This window comes from Bactrocera oleae, chromosome 5 (assembly GCF_042242935.1).
Source record: "Bactrocera oleae isolate idBacOlea1 chromosome 5, idBacOlea1, whole genome shotgun sequence".
Lineage (NCBI taxonomy): Eukaryota > Metazoa > Arthropoda > Insecta > Diptera > Tephritidae > Bactrocera > Bactrocera oleae.
In genome coordinates, this window is record NC_091539.1 from 47,642,990 (window position 1) to 47,662,964 (window position 19,975).

General features: G+C 31.9%; 1 protein-coding gene across 2 annotated transcripts; it reads left to right on the forward strand.

Annotated features, from left to right (window-relative positions):
• Positions 1-2,750: 2,750 nt before the first annotated feature.
• LOC106615999 (uncharacterized) lies at positions 2,751-18,383 on the forward strand. 2 transcript variants are annotated; one of them, XM_036365868.2, is made up of 4 exons: positions 2,751-2,849; positions 8,740-9,218; positions 9,500-9,631; positions 17,546-18,382. In XM_036365868.2, exons 1-4 carry the CDS (start codon positions 2,828-2,830, stop codon positions 18,071-18,073), a joined length of 1,161 nt encoding a protein of 386 aa, XP_036221761.2. In that variant the 5' UTR covers positions 2,751-2,827; the 3' UTR covers positions 18,074-18,382. The 2 variants fall into 2 exon arrangements, with proteins under 2 accessions (XP_036221761.2, XP_036221762.2); XM_036365869.2 differs by lacking the exon at positions 2,751-2,849 and adding an exon at positions 4,946-5,101 and having other exon boundaries at positions 17,546-18,383.
• Positions 18,384-19,975: the final 1,592 nt, after the last annotated feature.

Consider the following 19,975-nt stretch of genomic DNA (forward strand, 5'->3'; position numbering starts at 1 on the left):
GTCGACAAAGGAACGGCATTGGCAGTAATGAAAAATTATTAAAAAATATTTTTTTTAACACGCGTATAAATGGAGCCTGCATTTGAGAGGTCCGACCTTTTTCAAAAATCCAATTGAGTACACATTTATCAGGTTGGCACGTGACCGTACATGAGGTAGTGTTGTTCTTAAAGTTCAAAAAAGCTTCTTTAAAACTAGTTGGGGTCCGAGTCCACGCTGTATGTGAAACCCAATTATAAGGAAAAGGTTCGACAGTCAAAGTTTCATGACAACATAAGAAAACTAACAAGCAGATAATACATTCTTAACGGGTGAGTGATAATAACTCATATATATATAGACTATTAGAAGTGGGTAAGAAAAAGATTATACATAGGTCTAATACTATGATAAAGAAATTTAAAAAAGACCATTGGCGTATGACTAAAAAGTTCACCTATGGAAATTTATATTCAATTGTAAAAACAGTGCACTAACCCCATCCTAATATCTTCAATCATTTAGCATATTATGTATAATATGTCGGGGTTCTAATGCGCCAGTATAGTTAGTTCTTATAGTAGTATTTACTCTCATTAATTTTTTTCTTCCATCGACTCGACAGATCTACTCATGTCAAACTGTGCTAATTAAAGATTCAATTTTAGACAGTATTGTTTCAGTGGCGCGAACCACTTTCTATCCGAAGAAATAAATTTGAGTTTTGTTGAAAACATTTTTTCTAACATAATTGTTCTGAGCGACAACATACATCTTTTCGAAAATAACAAAAGACAGACCTCATTTGCATGATGCCGATAGCGACTTTCTAATCGACATTCTTAGGGGTTCTTGAAGCCATGAACTCGTCTAGGTTCGACTGCTGTCAAATTATAGATTTTCTGGGTTTAATAACAGACTGCAATATTTTAATAAATATGAGCTGCAGTACTTGATTTTCTAACTAATATTAGGCTTTATGTATTTTTCATAATTTTTGTATTCTTATGTGGGCCGCGAAGTCACAGTTGTCCTTTAAAAGCTAAATTCAAATACATATTGGTAAAGTGCATAGGAAACTTTAGTCGAATCTAAACTAATCAAATATTCGGCTTGTACAGACTTCAGATAAAATTTTTCCCATGAGTTGTTTTATGACGAACTATTTTTTTGGGAAGTGAAAACTGTGTTAATTATTTGTTTGCATTTAAAACTTCATGTATGTGCATGTGGTCTATATGTAGGTAGATATATATTCATACATTAAATTATATCAATAATATGTGTCTATGTTATATATCATTTTCTAAACAGTGAGTCATCTCCCTTAAGTTGTACTTCCGATTGTACTTAACATCGACAGGAAGCTAACGTAGGAACACATAAGAACTTATTAATTTAATCAATTACCATTAATAATATGCAAAATGTTTGGGAAAATATTATTGTTAATTAACTTTAAATCAGTTGTGAGCCGAGAGTCAATAAACCATTAATTAAACCAATAACTACTCAATAGGCTTTAGTTTCGAAACGCCTTTGATATCTTAATTTATATGTTAACAGTTATGTGGGTAATACGCAGAAGAGCCTATAAAATATTTTCATATTATGAGTCATATATGAGAAATCGTTTACGCGTTATAGATAATAATTTCTTAGTGGAAAAAAATAAATTGCCAAAACAAGTAAAAAAATAAAAAAAACGTTTTCAAAATTGGCAGTGGATCTTTAAATACATATATTATTTCTTTTTTGATTATTTAGGTAAATTTTTTATAATACAATATGTGCACATATAATATCTGTATCGCTGGTAGTGCAACTGATTTGGCTTAAATTTCAAGCAACTTTAGCAGGTTTTGCTATTGTATTCCTTTAGCAGGACTTTAGGACTATAATCAAATAAAGTTACTATATATATATATACGTATAAGTGCATGGGCATAATTTATAGCGCCTATTTCTTCGTTCCGCAGTCTTGTCTAACTTCTAAATAATCCAAAAATACAGGGTGGCTTTCGAATCGTGCTACAAAAATAAACCGTAATACTTTTTTTTAATCAATTTCATTTATTTTTTTTTTTTTGTTGTATGGCAATTTTTATTTTATATAATTAATTTCATTTAAAAATTATAGACCGTAAATGACCTCCATGCTCAGCCACGCATATGCAACACCTAATTAGAAAGTTATTCACTGCGGCCTGAAGTGTTGAAGTCGGGATTGCCTTAATGATCAGTTTAAAGGACTGCTTTAATTCAGCCAGATTTCTGGGTTTTGTTGTTGTACACTTCTTGCTTGAATAAAGATGCATAAAAAAGGCTGATGCAATCAGGTCAGGTGACCTTGGGTGCCAGCGGAAAATAAAGTCTCTTAATATTAATTTGTCTTCAAATTTTTGTAGGAGCTCCGCAATTACCGGTCTGGCTATGTGTGCAATTGCTTCATCGTAAGGAAACGTTCTGAAAAGATCGCTCCTTAAAGGTTTTATAGCTATGTTGAGGGTATTAATCAAATTAATAAGATATAACAAATATCGTAAGTCAAAGATTTAGCTTATCAAATGATAGATTACCTTCTATACCTACAATTGTAAGTATATGAGTGCAAACAAACATATCTAACAGTTGTTTTAGTTATTAACCGTCAATTTTTTTTACCGATATATCGGGAACTTAAAGTGAATTTATACATGTATTTGTACGCATTTTGATAAGAAAGTACTATAAAAACTGTAGGGAAGCGTTGTCAGTGCAACAGTTCAAACTTATTATTCTTAGTGAAGGGTTGTTAAATGTGATACCATAATAATATTTTTAAACCTTAGTTGAAGTCGTTGTCGAAATGCCAAAGGAAAATAAATCAGGTGAATAATCAAAACTTAATAACTTCGGTGAAAAATAGTGAAAAAAACGAAAATTTATTTATTTTCAATCGACAATCCTTCTAGTGGAGGCACCACATGTGTACTTTTGGTCAGTTAAACGACATCAACAACTCCTGGAGAGTGTATTAAAAATATTAAAAGTGTGAATTATAAAATTCATTATATCAATGTTGTGGAAAGGTGTGGATATCAGAAAATTCACCACCAAATCGGTAATGAGAATATTATCGTTTATTTTTTACTCGATACCCAGCTGCATACATATAGGATATGGCAAATGAGATATTATCGATAAATTATATTTTCGATACCAAGATTATACGTTCACAAAATTTTGTAAAGGTGTTTTACATATTAACTGTTATAAAGTTTAGCAGAACAAGGATAATCGTTATATTAGGTCATTATATCAGAGAATACAAACATGTAGAAGTTACACATAAAGTCACAAGTCACAAATTAACCGATCTTTTCGCTATAAAATCCGATATAATCATGGAGATCTCATTTTCTCTCAGATCAGTAGGCTAAACAGTCCGATTTCAAAAAATTTTATATTAGAATAAATAATCTCTATTTCTGTTATTTACTCTATATATTCATTGTTATTGTATTTTGTAGAAGATTTTATTATAGTCCCACCGAATATATTTCAAAATTTTTCCGACCAACAATCGTGTTCTAACCATCGTTTGCACTGACATTGTCATAAGTGACTTTTCATCTTATTAGTTTGATTTCATTATATCAAGTTGAAGTTTTGTGATGTATATTTTTACATATTGAATGAAGGAAATCTCTTGAATCGAAATATCATTTGAGAAAGTATATTACAAATTATCAGAATCGACTTATAGAAAAAAACCAATTACGACGATTCTGTACGCATATACATTTGACAAGTTTAGAGCACAGAATTGATAAGCATAAGATTCGCCGAATCTATCTTGCTCTTCGTTAATATTGTAAATAGTGCTCAATAACGACATTTCCTTCGACTCAATGCCACTTACGGCTTTGTCTTTCTCTGCTGAGCTCTCACTAGAGTAAATAAGTGGGAATCGCCAACTTCACTGATTTGGTACAAGCAAAGAGAATCACGACGCTACGCTTATTGTGTTTGCCATGCGCGCTTATGAGTAATCATGATTGTGATGAAATTACACTTGACCTCTGAAGACGTTCGGGCAAGGTGCTAGCAATTGGGCTAAAACAAATTATTTTTGAGTATTTATTAATTAAAATAAATTAACCAGACTCAAGTTAGTAGTAAACTTAACTTAGACTTACTTAGCATAAAATAACTTAACTTAACATAACTTAACTTAGTATAACATAAAATTATATAACATAACTTAACTTAACTTAACCTGACTTAACTTAACTTAACATGACTTAACTTAACTTAATATAACATAACATAAATAATATAACATAACATAACTTACCTTAACTTAACATGACTTAACTTAACTTTTCTAATTCTTATCTTAACTTAACTTAACTTTAATTAACTTTACTTATCTTAACTTAACTTTACATAACACAACATAACATATCATAACTTAACTTATGATATAATGAAGGCAGAGAACCGGAGCAAAATACTACTATTTAAATTGAAGAATAATAAATTTGCTTTAGTACGATACTACAATGAGTCAACTGCTGTGCATACTTCAATACACTTTTTCGCCGCAAGTCATATAAATTTTGTTTATATACTGATTGATTTATTTATTTAATGAAGTTGTAAGTAAATAATGATGAAACTTCTATGTTAAGTTGAGCATGACGGACAATTACTTGACATACCCACAACAGTTAGAGGTGCACGCGCTCTCTTAGGCGTTTATTTACACTCGTTAGTCAAAGTGAAGCACCTTTCACTTCATATGGCTTCATCTTCGTAAATATATGTAGACGAAAAAAAAATTCTCTTTAGTAGCCTAAAAAAGTGCTCTTCGCATGATGAGTAAACCTACGTGTAATGTATATAAATGCAAAAGTGAGTAAGCGCCAACTTGTGTGTGTATTTGTTTCTAATTTCGCAAATTGACAGTATATCAAGAGTATTGAAAGTGTAAACACACGCTGTTAAGCCGGATAGTCTACGTATTTTTCCGCAAAGTTACTTTAATTTTTTACCGAAATAATATTATTTTGAAATTTGTGCATATTGGATACATTTAAAGAATATTGTCGATTATATTAGCCGAGCATGGATGCTGGTGCGTATACTTTATTTTTTTTAACAAGTACACAATTATATACATATACTATCATATGTTAAAAATATTTTGATATAAGTAGATTTGCCTTAATATAACTTGAAGACAATTCAAAAGTGAAATCGAAAAACTTTTGCGAAAAAAATAAAAAAACACAAATACCATGAACATCTGTAAAAAATGGAATTTTAATTAAAAACAAAGTTACTTTTTACCCGAATTATAAAAGCTTTGACAACCAGTTAATCTTAAGGGATTTAAAAGATAATATGCATGCCTTTTATGCTTTTATGGGTATTTCTATTAAGAAATTTTTAAGTTACTAAGTTTATGAAACCTGGCTCGGCCTATCAACTGGTAAAATAATATATACTACAACTAAGAACATTAAAAATTGTTTAAAAATATTCGCAAAAACATTTCAGAAACGATAACAAAAAGCTAACTTTGGTTGTATTATCTTTAGAGTCACAGTGTCTTTAATTTAATAGTAAATTTATTTTTGTTTCAATAATCTTATAATCATTATATAATTTATTAACTATAATTTGGTGGATTCAATTAAATTTTTTTTATGTCTTAAGTTTTTAAAAGTAAAAAAATTTTGTTGTATGTCAGCAGTAGTTAGTCGTTTGAGCCATTTACAATAATAGACCTTGCCTATAAAACCAAACTTGCGGAAAGATAATGAGTATATAAACGATTGGAAGACAATCCCATATCTTAACTATAGTTTAATTCTTGCTTTATTATTTTAAAATCATTAATGAAAAATACTTGTATTTCCAGTATTGATAGAGAATTGCTTTTAAAGCCATTCACAACAGTAAAACTAGTATAAAATTTCGTAGCAGTGAAATTATCGGTTACTCTCTTCGAATCGCTAGCTTTGTTGCTGCCTTTAGATATAATTTTTCTACCATGAAGGGTATATTAAGTTGCCACGAAGTTTAGTACACCCAAAAGGAAACGTCGAAGACACTATAAAATATATATATAAATGATAAGCATGATGAGCTGCAAGTTTTTCTAAGAAACCTTTTGTATTTGTCAAGGATATTATAGCTTTGATGCAACTGAAGTTAAAGTTTTTTCTTGTTTTGTTAAGAGAACAGCGCGCAAAGGTAGCGAGTAGGGAAATGACAAATCGAAGACAGCTATTGTTTCATATTTTCACTCCGCTGATAGATTTTTCGTTGCCATTCAAATATATGTATGTGTATATGTATGTTGTATTATAGTAAAATATTTAAATATTTATTGTTGCCGCTTGATTAAACGCTTCAATATTCACCGTATTCGCCATGACTATATACACTTCTCACAATTAGGCCCAACAACTTAATTCAATTACACAACAAATGTTAATTTAATAAACAAAATTTCATAACACACTTAGCAACTGTACACATCGAAGACACCTGTCTACTTACCAGAAGACACCTGTCTCTAGCCAATGAAAACCACAACGAACTCGCTACAATTACACAGTTGTCGAGTTATAACCGGCATATAACTAAAAATTCTGGTTTTTAATGAACCAATACGCGTTGACGGTGGCGACATGGTGTCTGCTAGTGTTCAATGAAACTAGAGTTTGTAGAAAAATATTTATGAATAATTGGCACGCTTCGTCACTTTAAAATCTATTTTATTCCCATTAACTTATAAACAAGTATAATAAGTATTTTCGTTGGAAAAAATCGCTCGACGCGAATATATTCATCTATATAACGTATAATAACTAACTAATTAGCATCAAGTAGGCTTTTATCACGTTGCCCATAAATTTCAGCCGATATAAAAGTCAGTAGCTGACACTATTTAACCATTCAGAGGTAATATTTTGACTAACCCAGTGTTGTGAAGTGAACTCTCCCAGTTCCATAGTTTAAGGTGAGGTGTTTTAAGCAATCTTATATATATGTAATATTTTATTGCTAAGATAGAACAGGCAGAATTGCTTTTCAGGACCACACTACTGTATTGCTTGTCACGTGAATTCTCCTCCCACTTCCTGGCTTGGCATCTACTTTTCCAGTTTCTCCACTATGATCAGACTACCTCTTCACAAATATACAACTCGTATTTTAATACTTTGCAGTTTTTTTAATTGTCCATTTGAGACCTTTAGAATACTTAATGCTTCAGAAAGGCTGCTCCAAAACGTTTCGTATATTGAACACCCATTTTTCTTATTTCACGGCACAACGTGACACATTATATAGATCGAAAAAAACTGACCGAATTGTACGCCTCAGTGAACTCAATTGAACATGTGTTAATTTGCAAAAAAAATAATGACAGTTTTCTGCGAAAAGGTAAAACGTTATTTGTTGAACTCACTGTAGTATTTCTTATTGACTGTTTGGTCCTGTAGAACAAATTTATGTTGAACCAAATCACGGTATTCGAAGAAAACGACGAGCAACACCAGCCAACTTTAACATGATTCTTTCGGTTTCGGCTCAATTTTGTTGTACCATTCGCTAGATTGTTGGAGACTTTCGCCGTTTTATCCATAAATCCAGATCTTGTCACCATTAACCATGTGTTTGTTGAATATAGGCCCCTCAATCACGACCAAATTGTGTTGAGTTCATCCATGAGAGACGTCCTTTTATCTCTCTGATACCAACAGAACGATTTTCAATCAATGTCTTTCAATTGTATGGTCATTATAATATATAATATATCAAAAACGTAGGCACAATAATATACTTTGTCTCGCTTAAAAAAATAATGACAGCGATTATTACTCACAAAAAAAGGTAAATTACTAAATTGAAATCTTGCAGCAAACTTTCCGAAAAGATTTGTATTACAAATTCAATTGAGGTTCCAAATAATATTCATTGATGGAACTATCTTTTACAGCCAATTAAAGGAGTCGCGCAGCAAGAGCTTTTGGAAACATGTAAAAAAACTAGCATTCGCCGCTATACGGAAAAATTACATAGACAACTGGATAAATTACGTTAATAGCGTAAATATCAACAAATCTACTTAACAACATGTCTATTTGAAGTAAAAGGTATAAACTAATTGATTTGAAATCATCAAAAAGTTTCTCTTTTTTTACAACTCTATTAAGCATCTGCTTCATCAACTGTGGAAAAATATTTTTACGATCAATTGCGAGTGCCGGGAAAAAACCCCAAAAATTTTGCCAAGCTTTCACATTGCCTCCAGCACTTCGCACGTCAATTGTGAACGCAACAATTACTATATATATATATATTATATATTATAGATAGTTATTAGCGTTATGTATATGAGACGTTCTAAAATTTCTACCAATACCAATTCCAATAATGACCACAACAGCGCTAGCACGCGCTTATGAGGAAATTCCATGCCCGTTCTGGGGTTTTCCCGCATTCGGCAGCTACCTGTTCACACAGCTTGCGGCAAGTAGTCAGTCGTTAAAATTTTTTTTTTTTTTGCTTAATGCACAATAGTTGAATTCAAATCTTTTCGTTTAATTAGTTGCAAATTAAATGTTAAACTCACCTTCGTCGCGTGTCCCAACCCCAACGCCCATCTATATAGCAACTAAAATCAGTTAATTTTCACTAAGAAAAGTTTATTACTCAATCGCATTAATTATGATTGATGTATTTTTGTTTCTATTGCAGTAACTGGCGCTCAACGTTCAACAAAAATTCTAGCGCGCTTTGTCAAGTATAGAGGTGACAGCCAATCAATCGGTATGTGTTCACGGCGTGCTAAGACCCGCAAGCAAATGTGGATTAAAAGCGATGCAAAAAGTGATAATATAAGCGCAAATGCACAAAGTAAAGTTGTTGAATTGACTATGCAAGTTTTAGTGGCGGTTGATAGTGATAATACTACAAATGCTAACGAAGTTGCCAATATTTCGAGTTTGCCGAAGTGTCACATACTAGCGATTACGACTGCACCTATTACTACTAGTCAATTGCTCACAAATCTGTTGTCCTTCGCTTTGATGACAATGCTGTACTTAGTTTTATCTTTGCCTGCTTCGAGCTTAATAGAAGCAGCTCCAACACCTTGGACTAACGCTTGTGGCTATACGCTCGAATATGACAGTGCGAATAAGCAACATGTAAATAAAACAGTGCCACGTGCGAAGGTAAGTCAACTGCCAGTAAGAATAAATACAAAAAAAAATTTGTAAAAATTAAGTTAGTGTATTTGAGTACTGTTTTGAAATATTATATTATACTCTATGAAGTACTGAGAGTATTTCAGCTCTTAAGGGGCACACCTAGTGTGTTCGCCTACAAAAGGTGATTTGGGAAATTTCTTCAGTGAAAACTACTACATGAAATGTTTTCACATTTTTATTAAATATCTACTATTAATCAACAACTACTATCCAGAAACATAAATATCATATATGTATATTTTCAGCTACTTTGCGAACTACGTGGCAACCTCACAAAACAAAATAAAGGCCTAAAACCTTATATGGGAGCGAAAAATGTCTCAAAAGTTTATTCCAAACATTCATATGCCTTTCTAAAAGTAGCCGCAAGAAAAAATGTAAGTAACTTAAATTTAAAGCGCTATTGAACATATTATATTTATAACTCATTTTCGCTTTCTTTAACGCTTTCATATTGTGATGGTTTCAATAATAATGTTATCTTTTTGTCTTTATTCGCCATTTTGCTACACATTGCTACATTAAACATTTTTACTAACTGCATATGCATCTTCTTTCGCTTACGTATTAATAGTTCAAAGTTTATAATAAGTAAGTTGATGTAATCCGTGAGCTGTCGTGTTTGCTCGTTGCTAAAAAAGCACATAGAAGCTTCGTTTGTACAGGAATAAGTTACTTGTTACTAAATTATATATTAACTAAAGATCAAGTGCAAATGAATATGAGGCACGTACAAATAACATAATCAATGCTGACTCTTCTCAATAGTTTCAAAAGCTCCAATAGCAGTACCGATTGGTTAAACAAAGCGCACTAACTCATTCATTAAAATTGTGTAAAATGTACATATGTATAATTGTGAATTTGATAAATAACGTGTGATAAGTAAACAATCAAAATTAGTACCATTTTGAGCAAAAGCTTGCTGAAGCTATAGGCAAAGTCAAAAGCTTTACACACCCACTGTTCAAATTCTTATCAGCTTATCCTACTATAAACAGTGCAAATATTTCACAAAATTAGGCGAAAAAAATTGTTTGTGAATATTTTTATCAAATATGCATTTTTAACAATAATTTTCATAAATAAAGTATGTTTGAATAATTACCGAAAAATCGAATGCACAAATTAACTAAAAATTTAGTACTTTGTAATACTAAAAATATATGATCAGAAAAGTTCAAAAGTCCGTTCAACCGATAATTTGAATAAAAGTTTGAGATATTTTACCAACTTAGTGCTTCCTTGCTTCTTTTATTCAAATTCATATATTTTTATATCTGGAACAGGGTATATTAAGTAAGCGGGTAATGCCCATAAGGAAGCGTGAGGACCTGAGTCAATTTAGCCAAATAGATATATCCGCATATACGCGAACTAGTCCTTCAATTTTTGAGATATTTCGTCTCAAATTTTGAGCACATCCTTTTCCCCTCTAGAGGCGACTCATATGTCGAAACTGGCGATATTGGACCAACGTAGCATAACGCTGCCATACAAACTGACCGATCAAAATCAAGTCCTTGTATGGAAAACTTTTTCATTTAACAAGATATCTTCATGAAATTTGGCATGGGTCACTATAGCATATAGCTGCAATAAAAATTTCTCTTATCAAAATCAAAATATTGATTTTTTGTACGATATTATGCTTTAAGAATTGCACCTGTTTAGGGTATCATAAATGCGGTGCAACTGAAGTTCATTTTACTTGCTTCTAATTGAAAATTAATAATATTTCTATAATGTGTTTTACTCTAACTACATAATTTAATAGTATGATATGTATGACTAACACACTGTGCAAATTGCTAAAACAATTTTTTGTACGCTATTATGCTTTAAGAATTGCACCTGTGTAGGGTATCATAAATGCGGTGCAACTTAAGTTCATTTTTACTTGCTTCTAATTGAAAATTAATAATATTTCTATAATGTGTTTACTCTAACTACATAATTTAATAGTATGATATGTATGACTAACACACTGTGCAAATTGCTAAAACACACAGAGCTTAAATCTATTTGCACTTTCACCCACAGATGGCTCTATTCTTTATGCTACTTTGACTCTGCATATAATTTAGTTACATTTTCTTGCTGCTACAAATTTTAGTGAACTAATTGTGATTTTCCTGGACTAAGTGAGTTGGGTCACTACATTTACTAATAGCTAGAATTTGCGCGCTCGTCCAATTTCTAAGTATTTTCAATACTGTCTATAATTCTTTGCCCGTAGCAATATTTGTCTTTTTGTGGGAGAAGAAATTTGTATACTACAATAACTATGTATGTACGTATATATATTGGAATTCTGCAGAAAAATTCGAATGCCCGTGACAATGTGAGAGATATGTGTGCCAGCGCCACTACACCTTCCCCGAACACGAACTAAACATGCAGCTAGTAGCGACCGGTAATTGATATCAATCAGGCGGGCTTTTCCAAACGTTACATATATATTTACACTTGTTATGAGCACATACGTCTAAATATAACTGATTGTCTGCGTTTCTAATGCAAATACATAAACAACATGACAATGATATGTACAAAATACTAAAACAACCACAACAACAAATTCTATTTTCCTTTCCGCTCTGAGTGATCAGCGATCGCCGGCATGCGACAGACGACAAGCACCCACCAGGGCGTATACACGTCATCGAAATTTCGTAGAAATCTTAATTAAATTAACTTGCAAACGTCACAAAACCGGAGCAAAAAGCAAATATTCAACGAATTGTACAAATAAATCGAATTCTTCAAACATGCACACACGTACGAGTATATGTGCGTATGCATGTATGTATGTATTACAGCTACGAGTACGTCTAAATTAACTTATTGAAAGCTTAACAACTAAAAATGCTAACTAAACACGCCGTTAGCAACTGATCGCTACTCTGTTGTGACTGTTTGTGAGTGTATGTCGAGTTTCGAGCGTTTTGCCGCGCCTCTGCCCAAAGCGTTCAGCGTGCGCGTTCAAATTTTATTTTCAGCATTTGCATGAATCAGACACAGCGCCGGTGGAATCCCCGTTAGCTTATGCGGTTGCGGAGAGAGCGTGCGGCTGTGAGCGGCAAGGTCGGCGCGCCGGCATATAAGCACGTCAGCAGCTCTAAATTTATTTTAAAGCTTTCGTACGAAGTGACGAAAAAAAGATATTCGCTTATACTCGTATAGCAATTGCTTGTAGCCAAAAACTGACGAAGAAAAGTTTGTGTGTGAATTATTAAAATATCTTTACGCTTGACGCTTAATGCTTACGCGTATACTCAGTTGTAACAGGCTAATATAACAATTCTTATACAATCACTTTTTTCTGAGAGCATAATCGGGAGATAGACTCGGTGTATAGCAATAAATTGTTCAAATTTGTTGAAGTCGCGTACACAGAAACAAGCCATCTAAAGAATTTAGAAAACTTGAGCGTTTGTGTGCGGTACAGTTTGTTTGCTGAATATTTTTTGTGTGGTCTTAATTGTTTATTGTTCGCAAATTCTGATGATTAGCAACATATTTTTTTAAAGAAGGACATTTATCGGTGGAGTTAATATTTTATATATCTTCTACGATCGACACATATTTACTTTTTCATATATTAAACTAAAAATAGATGAAAACAAGTAAGGAAGGGCTAAATTCGGATGTAACCGAACATTTTATACTCTCGCAAAGTCAAATGGTATACTCGTTTGAGATTTCTTTGTGGATTGACTGATATTTTCGGTAGAAGGTCAACTATAGGCACTGGGGTCCACATATTTAGTACTTAGGGGTTTGAACAGTTTTGGTTCGATTTAGACAATTTTTGGCCGCAAAGTGGCATACTTTAATTGCATTATTCACGCAAAGTTTTACCCCGATATAATCATTGTTACCTGATTTGCATAGTGGAAAGTGAAAGAATCAGATGGAATTGAAAATGGTGTTACATGGGAAGTAAGCGTGGTTGTAGTCCGATTTCGCCCATTTTCGCACTATGACACGTTATGCACCGAATTTGGTTGAAATCGGTTGAGCAGATCTTAAGATATGGGTTTTCACCTAAAAGTGGGCTGTGCCACGCCCACTGACTAATTTTGAACGCGGTTCCTATAAAGCCAATTTATACCATCTCAGAGATAAAATTTAATGTCTCTGGCGTGTTTATTGCTTGATTTATCGCGCTTTTAGTAGTTTTTAACAGTACCGTTATATGGGGAGTGGGCGGAGTTGCCACCCGATTTCAACTATTTTCACACCGTCAATAGAAGTACATTTGCTTCTAGTGAATGTTGTTATTATAGCATTAGCGGTTTAGGAGATATGCACATTAAACCTATTAGAGGCGGGACCACACCCACTTTAAAAAAAAAATTTTAACTGCAGATGCCCCCACCTAATGTGATCCTGTATACCAAACAACAGTATTGTATCTTATTGGGGAGCTTAGTTATATCAATTTATTTGTTTTTGATTAATGGCGATTTGTGGGCGTGGCAGTGGTCCGATTACGCCCATCTGCAATACCAACTGTCTCACGGTACCAAGAAACATGTCTACCAAGTTTCATAAAGATATCTCAATTTTTACTCAAGTTAGAGCTTGCACGGACGGACGGACGGACAGACAGTCACCCGGATTTCAACTCGTCTCTTCATCCTGATCATTTATATATATATATAACCCTATATCTAACTCGATTAGTTTTAGGTGATACAAACAACCGTTAGGTGAACAAAACTATTATACTCTGTAGCAACAGGTTGCGAGAGTATAAAAAGAACAAACGTTGACTTTGGCTGCTTTATTCTTCTCTAATCTAAACTGAAAATTTTTTCGGAAATTGTACCGTTGTCTTGGATAATGGTCCGCGCCAAATTTCGTCAAGATATATATTAAAATTTAAAAGTTTACCATACATACACAAGGATTTTGACCGATCAGTTTGTATGGCATCTAAATGCTATAGTGATTAGACTGTTTTAGCCAATAGTCCGTGCCAAATTTCTTGAAGATATCTCCTCAAATGAAAAGGCTTTCCATACTTGATTTTAATCGATCAGAGTGTATGGTAGCTATATGATGAAGTAGTCCGATAAAAGTCGTTGCGGCAAATGAGCAGCTTCTACGTATGCAAAAATTCACATTTATATCTCAAAAACTGAGAGAATAGACAGATGGACAGGGCTTAATCGACTCAGCTCGCGGATCTTTTATACATGTAAATAATTTATAGGATATCCAACGTTTCCTTCTGGGTGTTACAAACTGCGTGACAAACCAATTATATTCTGTTCAGGTTAAAAAAAAAAAACATTTCCAACGTAATTACTGATATTTACTAGATCTTTTTCATTACTCATGATCACTACTTAAATCCTTTTAAAAATTTTAATCATTTGCATAAACAATTTTGTTTATTTATTCATTGAACGAGACTGCTATTTACGTGATTTCCATAAAACCAAAAAAAACAAAAAAAACACAGAAAACTAAACACATCCCGTCAACAAACACGTTTTTATTTGCATTACATTTTATTTGCATTACTCTACAGTAAACTTATCTAAACCCTGCAAAATTGGACAAGTCGGGAAAGAGTTTGCAATTAGTCGCAAAGCAACTTGTCACTAAAGGCATCTCTGTTCTTTTCATATGATACGAGCTGTTACCTTTATTCGAGCATATTCTATGAAGAGCTGAAGCCCTTTAATTTTCGAAATATTACAAAAAGAGACTAGTTGTTTTCAATCTTCTGTGGATTAGGCACACTTTCTACTCTAATTATGTTACAATCGGTTCCAACATTTGTCAACTAAGCAATCTCTCATTATACTCGAAAGATATTTATGTAGGTCTAATGAATACCTATTTATATCCGAAAGGAGTTTAATATATTTCCAACTGTACGCTATAGAGAGTAGTCCGGGTGTAGTCTGTTTCACGTTTCCTCCCAACATTTGTGCTTGTTAAATATTATATATACAAACAACTTACTGTACAATGTACATGCATACATACTGATATTTAGACACTTGCTTCTGCTCGCTTTTGTATTGATTACTTTGAGTATATACATACAATGTGATGTCGCTCGCGTAATATCATTATTAGTATTATTACTCGTATTGTTTAACATGCGGCTTTGTGACTTGTTAAGTGGGCTATCAATGACTTGGAGTAAAGGCAAAAACAATGCAATAACAAAAGTAAAATAAACAAATAAAAGCTTAATTGTATAAATGAACAAATAAAAATGTAATATCGGCGTTTTCACTTTCCGTTTATATTTCTAAGCGATTTGCTGAAGAACACGCGCGACACATATAAACAAACAAACTTACACAAATGCTCACGGGCTATTTATAGTGCTTACGGCTTATTATAGTTATTATAAAATTTGTATAAATTAACTTAATTGCTGTCAAACTAATTTGAACTTTATAAGTAATTATTTTGATTTGAGGTTATCACTAGAGTCAAAAGGTTTACATACAATTCAAACGATTGATAAGGGATATAGGATCATATATATTATATAAAAAGAAAATATCGTCTTAGGTTTGTCAAAAATAAATTGGTATTTAACACCAATACAATTATATGATAAGATATCAGCATGATTAAGAAATAATACAAATTTTTGAATTGAATTAGAAATATTTAGATAAATAGTATTCAAAGAAAATCAAAACAAAAAATCGCGAAACAAAAGAAAATTCAATTCATCTTGACAGTTGCCACAACCTCGCTGTATTTCAATAAAAGTAAAAACACAAAGTAAGTAAGCAATTTAATTCTCACTTACGCTCTCTATATATGCGCATGAGAAGCATACATAATTGGTTCTGCTCGCACTGTAAAATTTCACACCGGGTACAAAAAAGTCCCCAGCCAATTACGAATGCAACGCATGTATTGGGTTTGCTTGACTTATAGCGTAGAAAATTGCATATCTTGTCGTTTATGAGTTCAGTTTTCGATAAATGAGATTTATTTATGGACATAATTTTAATTCAATTTTCTCGAGCGCAATTATAATTAACTTTTCTTGTGCGAATATTGAAAGTAAATAATTTATTATGATTTAAGTACTGTAAATTACTTTGTAATCATTATTTAATGACACCTTAAGTCATTTTATTATTATACCTTGAAAAGGTTATATTAAGTTTGTCAGGAAGTACGTTACATCTAGTAGGAAACCTCAGAGACCCTGTAAAATATTGTATATACATACGAGTAAATGATGATAAGCTGGACGAGCTGAGTGGATTTAGTTAGGTTCGTCTCTTCAGCAGTTCTCAATTTAATAGGATATGTCTGTCATACAAACTCAACGTCAAAATTTTCATTTAAACCTTTGTTTTATGAAAAGATATTTTCACGGAATTTGGTATGATTATTGCCCAAGACAGCAGTATAATTTTCGAACAAATTCTTCAGATGGCACAACTATAAAATATAGCTCGCTTACAAGCTGATCAATCAAACTCAAGTTTTGTATAGAAAACTTTTTTATTTAACAATTTACCTTAACAAAATTTGGCATAAAATATTGCCTAAAGCGAAGCTACCACCTCCGATAATATTGTTCAGATCGCACCACCATAACATATAGCTACTAAACAAAATAAGCGATACAAATCAAGTCGGTGTATGAAAAACTTTTTCATTTGACAAGATATCTGCACAAAGTTTCACATAGATTAGTATCAAAGATAATGTGAATATATTACTCAGATCTGATCACCCCGACCAAGATCCTCATGATAGATATTGCTTCCTTACTAAGTAAACTTAACTCTGCTTGTTGAAGGCTAGATAAAGCCGACTATTGAAAGATTTCAAGTGTAAAATTAGTTCAGACAAACCTCAAAACCTTTTCAAAACAATATATATTGTACTTAGTTAGATCACTTTATCTGTTGGTCGTGGCTGTCGCTTACTTTATGGTAGTCTCGCATTGACTAATGTTTATATTAGGTTTCGAAAATTTATCAGCACAAAAATATTCTTCGAAGCACTGTTTCGTATTTGGCATTGTGGTTATGGTATTTATATCTACTTTATGTATTGTAACAGTTTGGTTTTGGTTGTATGTATCTGTATTTCATCCCACTCATTTATTTCACAAATATTATACATCTCAAAATTACTTAGCTAATATTTTTCTTACCATTTTGCTTAAAAAAGTAAAAAAGCAATATTATACTTGTTATGGTCACAATATCAATAATCCGTTAGGTAATAACATATAATAAATAGCAAAAAATAAATCCCTGAAAAACAATCAATTCCAGATCACCTTAAGCACTTGGCACAAGCATTTGCAAGTTTATGCGCTTACCGTCAATCATTTACTCGATCACGTTTCAAATTACAAAAATTTGCAAAGCACATTTAATTCAAATAAAAGTGACAACATAACTAACAGGAATTGGCAACGGCTAGAGCATCTCAATAACTCTCTTCGTGGGATACTCTGCGATCTCGAAATGGCTGCCAGTTCATTAAAAGGTCGTCCTTTTAATACAACAATAGATGTTGTTGCCGCTGAAGCGGAAATACAACTTAGTTCGGATAAGCGTTCGCCTATTGAAGGTGTTGATCCAGTTGATATTGATATAGTATATAATAAATTACGAAAGTTCTTATTGAACATGAGAAGACACATAGAAGAGAAAATCCCATGTCGTGGAAATAGAAAGCGAAGAAGAAGGATGCGGGTAAATAAAACCAATAGAATGAGGAAGAAGCAAAATCATAAAGCAAATTCGCATAATCAACGAAGATTACAGTCTAAGCATAATCATTCAAAAAAGTCATAATATAGTTATATTAAATAATATGTATACTTATCATAATTATAAGACAACTTCTCGAGATATTCATACCTCAGGCATTATTATAGACACATCACCGTTAGAATATAATTAATATTTTTATAGGCAACAAATTTCTCATTTGTAAAACATTATAAATTGGCGATTTCTTTGACCTTTCATATTTCAACATTTAATTTCGAAATTATTCGGTAATTTTCAAAAAAAAAATTTTATATTGCTTTATAATTGTTATTAGTTATATAATTAACAATTTTACTTATAATTACATCATTTTAGTTTGTGTATAAATTAATTTCGAATATTATTTTAAACATTTTGAAAGCAAAATTTTCAATACCTGAAACATTTTTTATCAACAAAACATATCAAATTCGAACGATTTTAAAATTGAATTTTAAAGTTTTTTATTAAAAATAAAATAAAATTAAATTTTTAATTTAGTTTAAAACTTTTTTTATAACAAAACATATCAAATTCGATCGAGTTGAAAATATTAATTTTTTATTAAAAATTAAATAATTTTTATTAAAAATAATAAACTTACATTTTAGCCCACCAATTATTGGTATGGCTAAGCCTTTAAATAAGTTGGAAATTTCTAATAAGATTGCTTACAAAATTATTGTGGAAAATTTTTAACTGAAATATTTTATTAATAACTTATTTTATTTAAAGCAGTATTATATGTCATTTGGTAAGAATCATATATCAAATTAATTATCTTCAAAAGAGCACTAAATTATTATTATATTATATTAGGCTGTGATATATCAAAATTTGAACAAAATTTAATTGTATTGTAATTATCTAAGTATTTATTCGACTAATTTATACCTTTAATAATAATATATACAGAAAATATCGATAACGTTGTTTTTGTTTAATTGTGGTAAAAAGTTAAAGCCAGAAAAGTAAAAAAACAGAAAAGCTATTCATTACCTCTGAGGCAGTCGAAAATAAGTGTGAAATAAAAGGCTATGAAACTTTTCTTTCATTGACAGGTTTAAAATCAATAAAAACGAATTTTAATTTTAAATTGTTAAAATTTATTTTTCGATTTCACAATTTTGTATACAACTATCAAGATACCTATTACTTGGAGTATACTCATCTGCATAAATTAGACCCGACTGACAAAAAAAATAATTTTCACATATTTAATGCAAATATTTATTATCAACTTTGAAATAGGCCCCTTTTGAGCCAATATATACTTCCTATAAAACTCGTCTAAGATGGCCGTCAGTGTCCTCATCGTATTTTGGTGTTTTTCGTTTCGACTCATTTTAGGAGCGCCATTCGCTAGATTGTTTAACATTTGCGACATCATATTCGTAAACCCACGTCTCGTTAACAGTTATAATGCGTTTGATTAATTTCTTTTGCGACTTCATACCCCATACCCGATGACTTCGTGACTTTCACTCAATATGTGCTTTGTTTCGCTGAAAAAATTATGATCGTTATAAAGCAAACTCTCCAAAACATTCCGTAGCCGTGATTCCATTGGAAACATAAAATGTTCCAAATTTCAGATGGTATAGGCCAAGTGCCTTCTATCCTGCTGGAATTAATACATTCTGGAAATTATCTGATGTTTTTTATTAGGAGACAATTATGAGAAAGTTTCACATGGTCGCTTTACGTTTCTTTGATAGTCATATTCAAGGCGATCGCTTGTTTATGATCATCCGAGTGCAACAACTTGTCGAGAAGACTTGCGTCGTGTAAAGTTCGCCGACGATAATATATTTTGCATTTGGTTTGTAAGGGGCCAATATTAAGGCCATGAACCCTCATATCATTATTTGCTTAATGATTACAGTGACGGTTTTACGATCTTAACTTGCTGACAAGCCATTTAGAACAACAGTAAGATTGTGC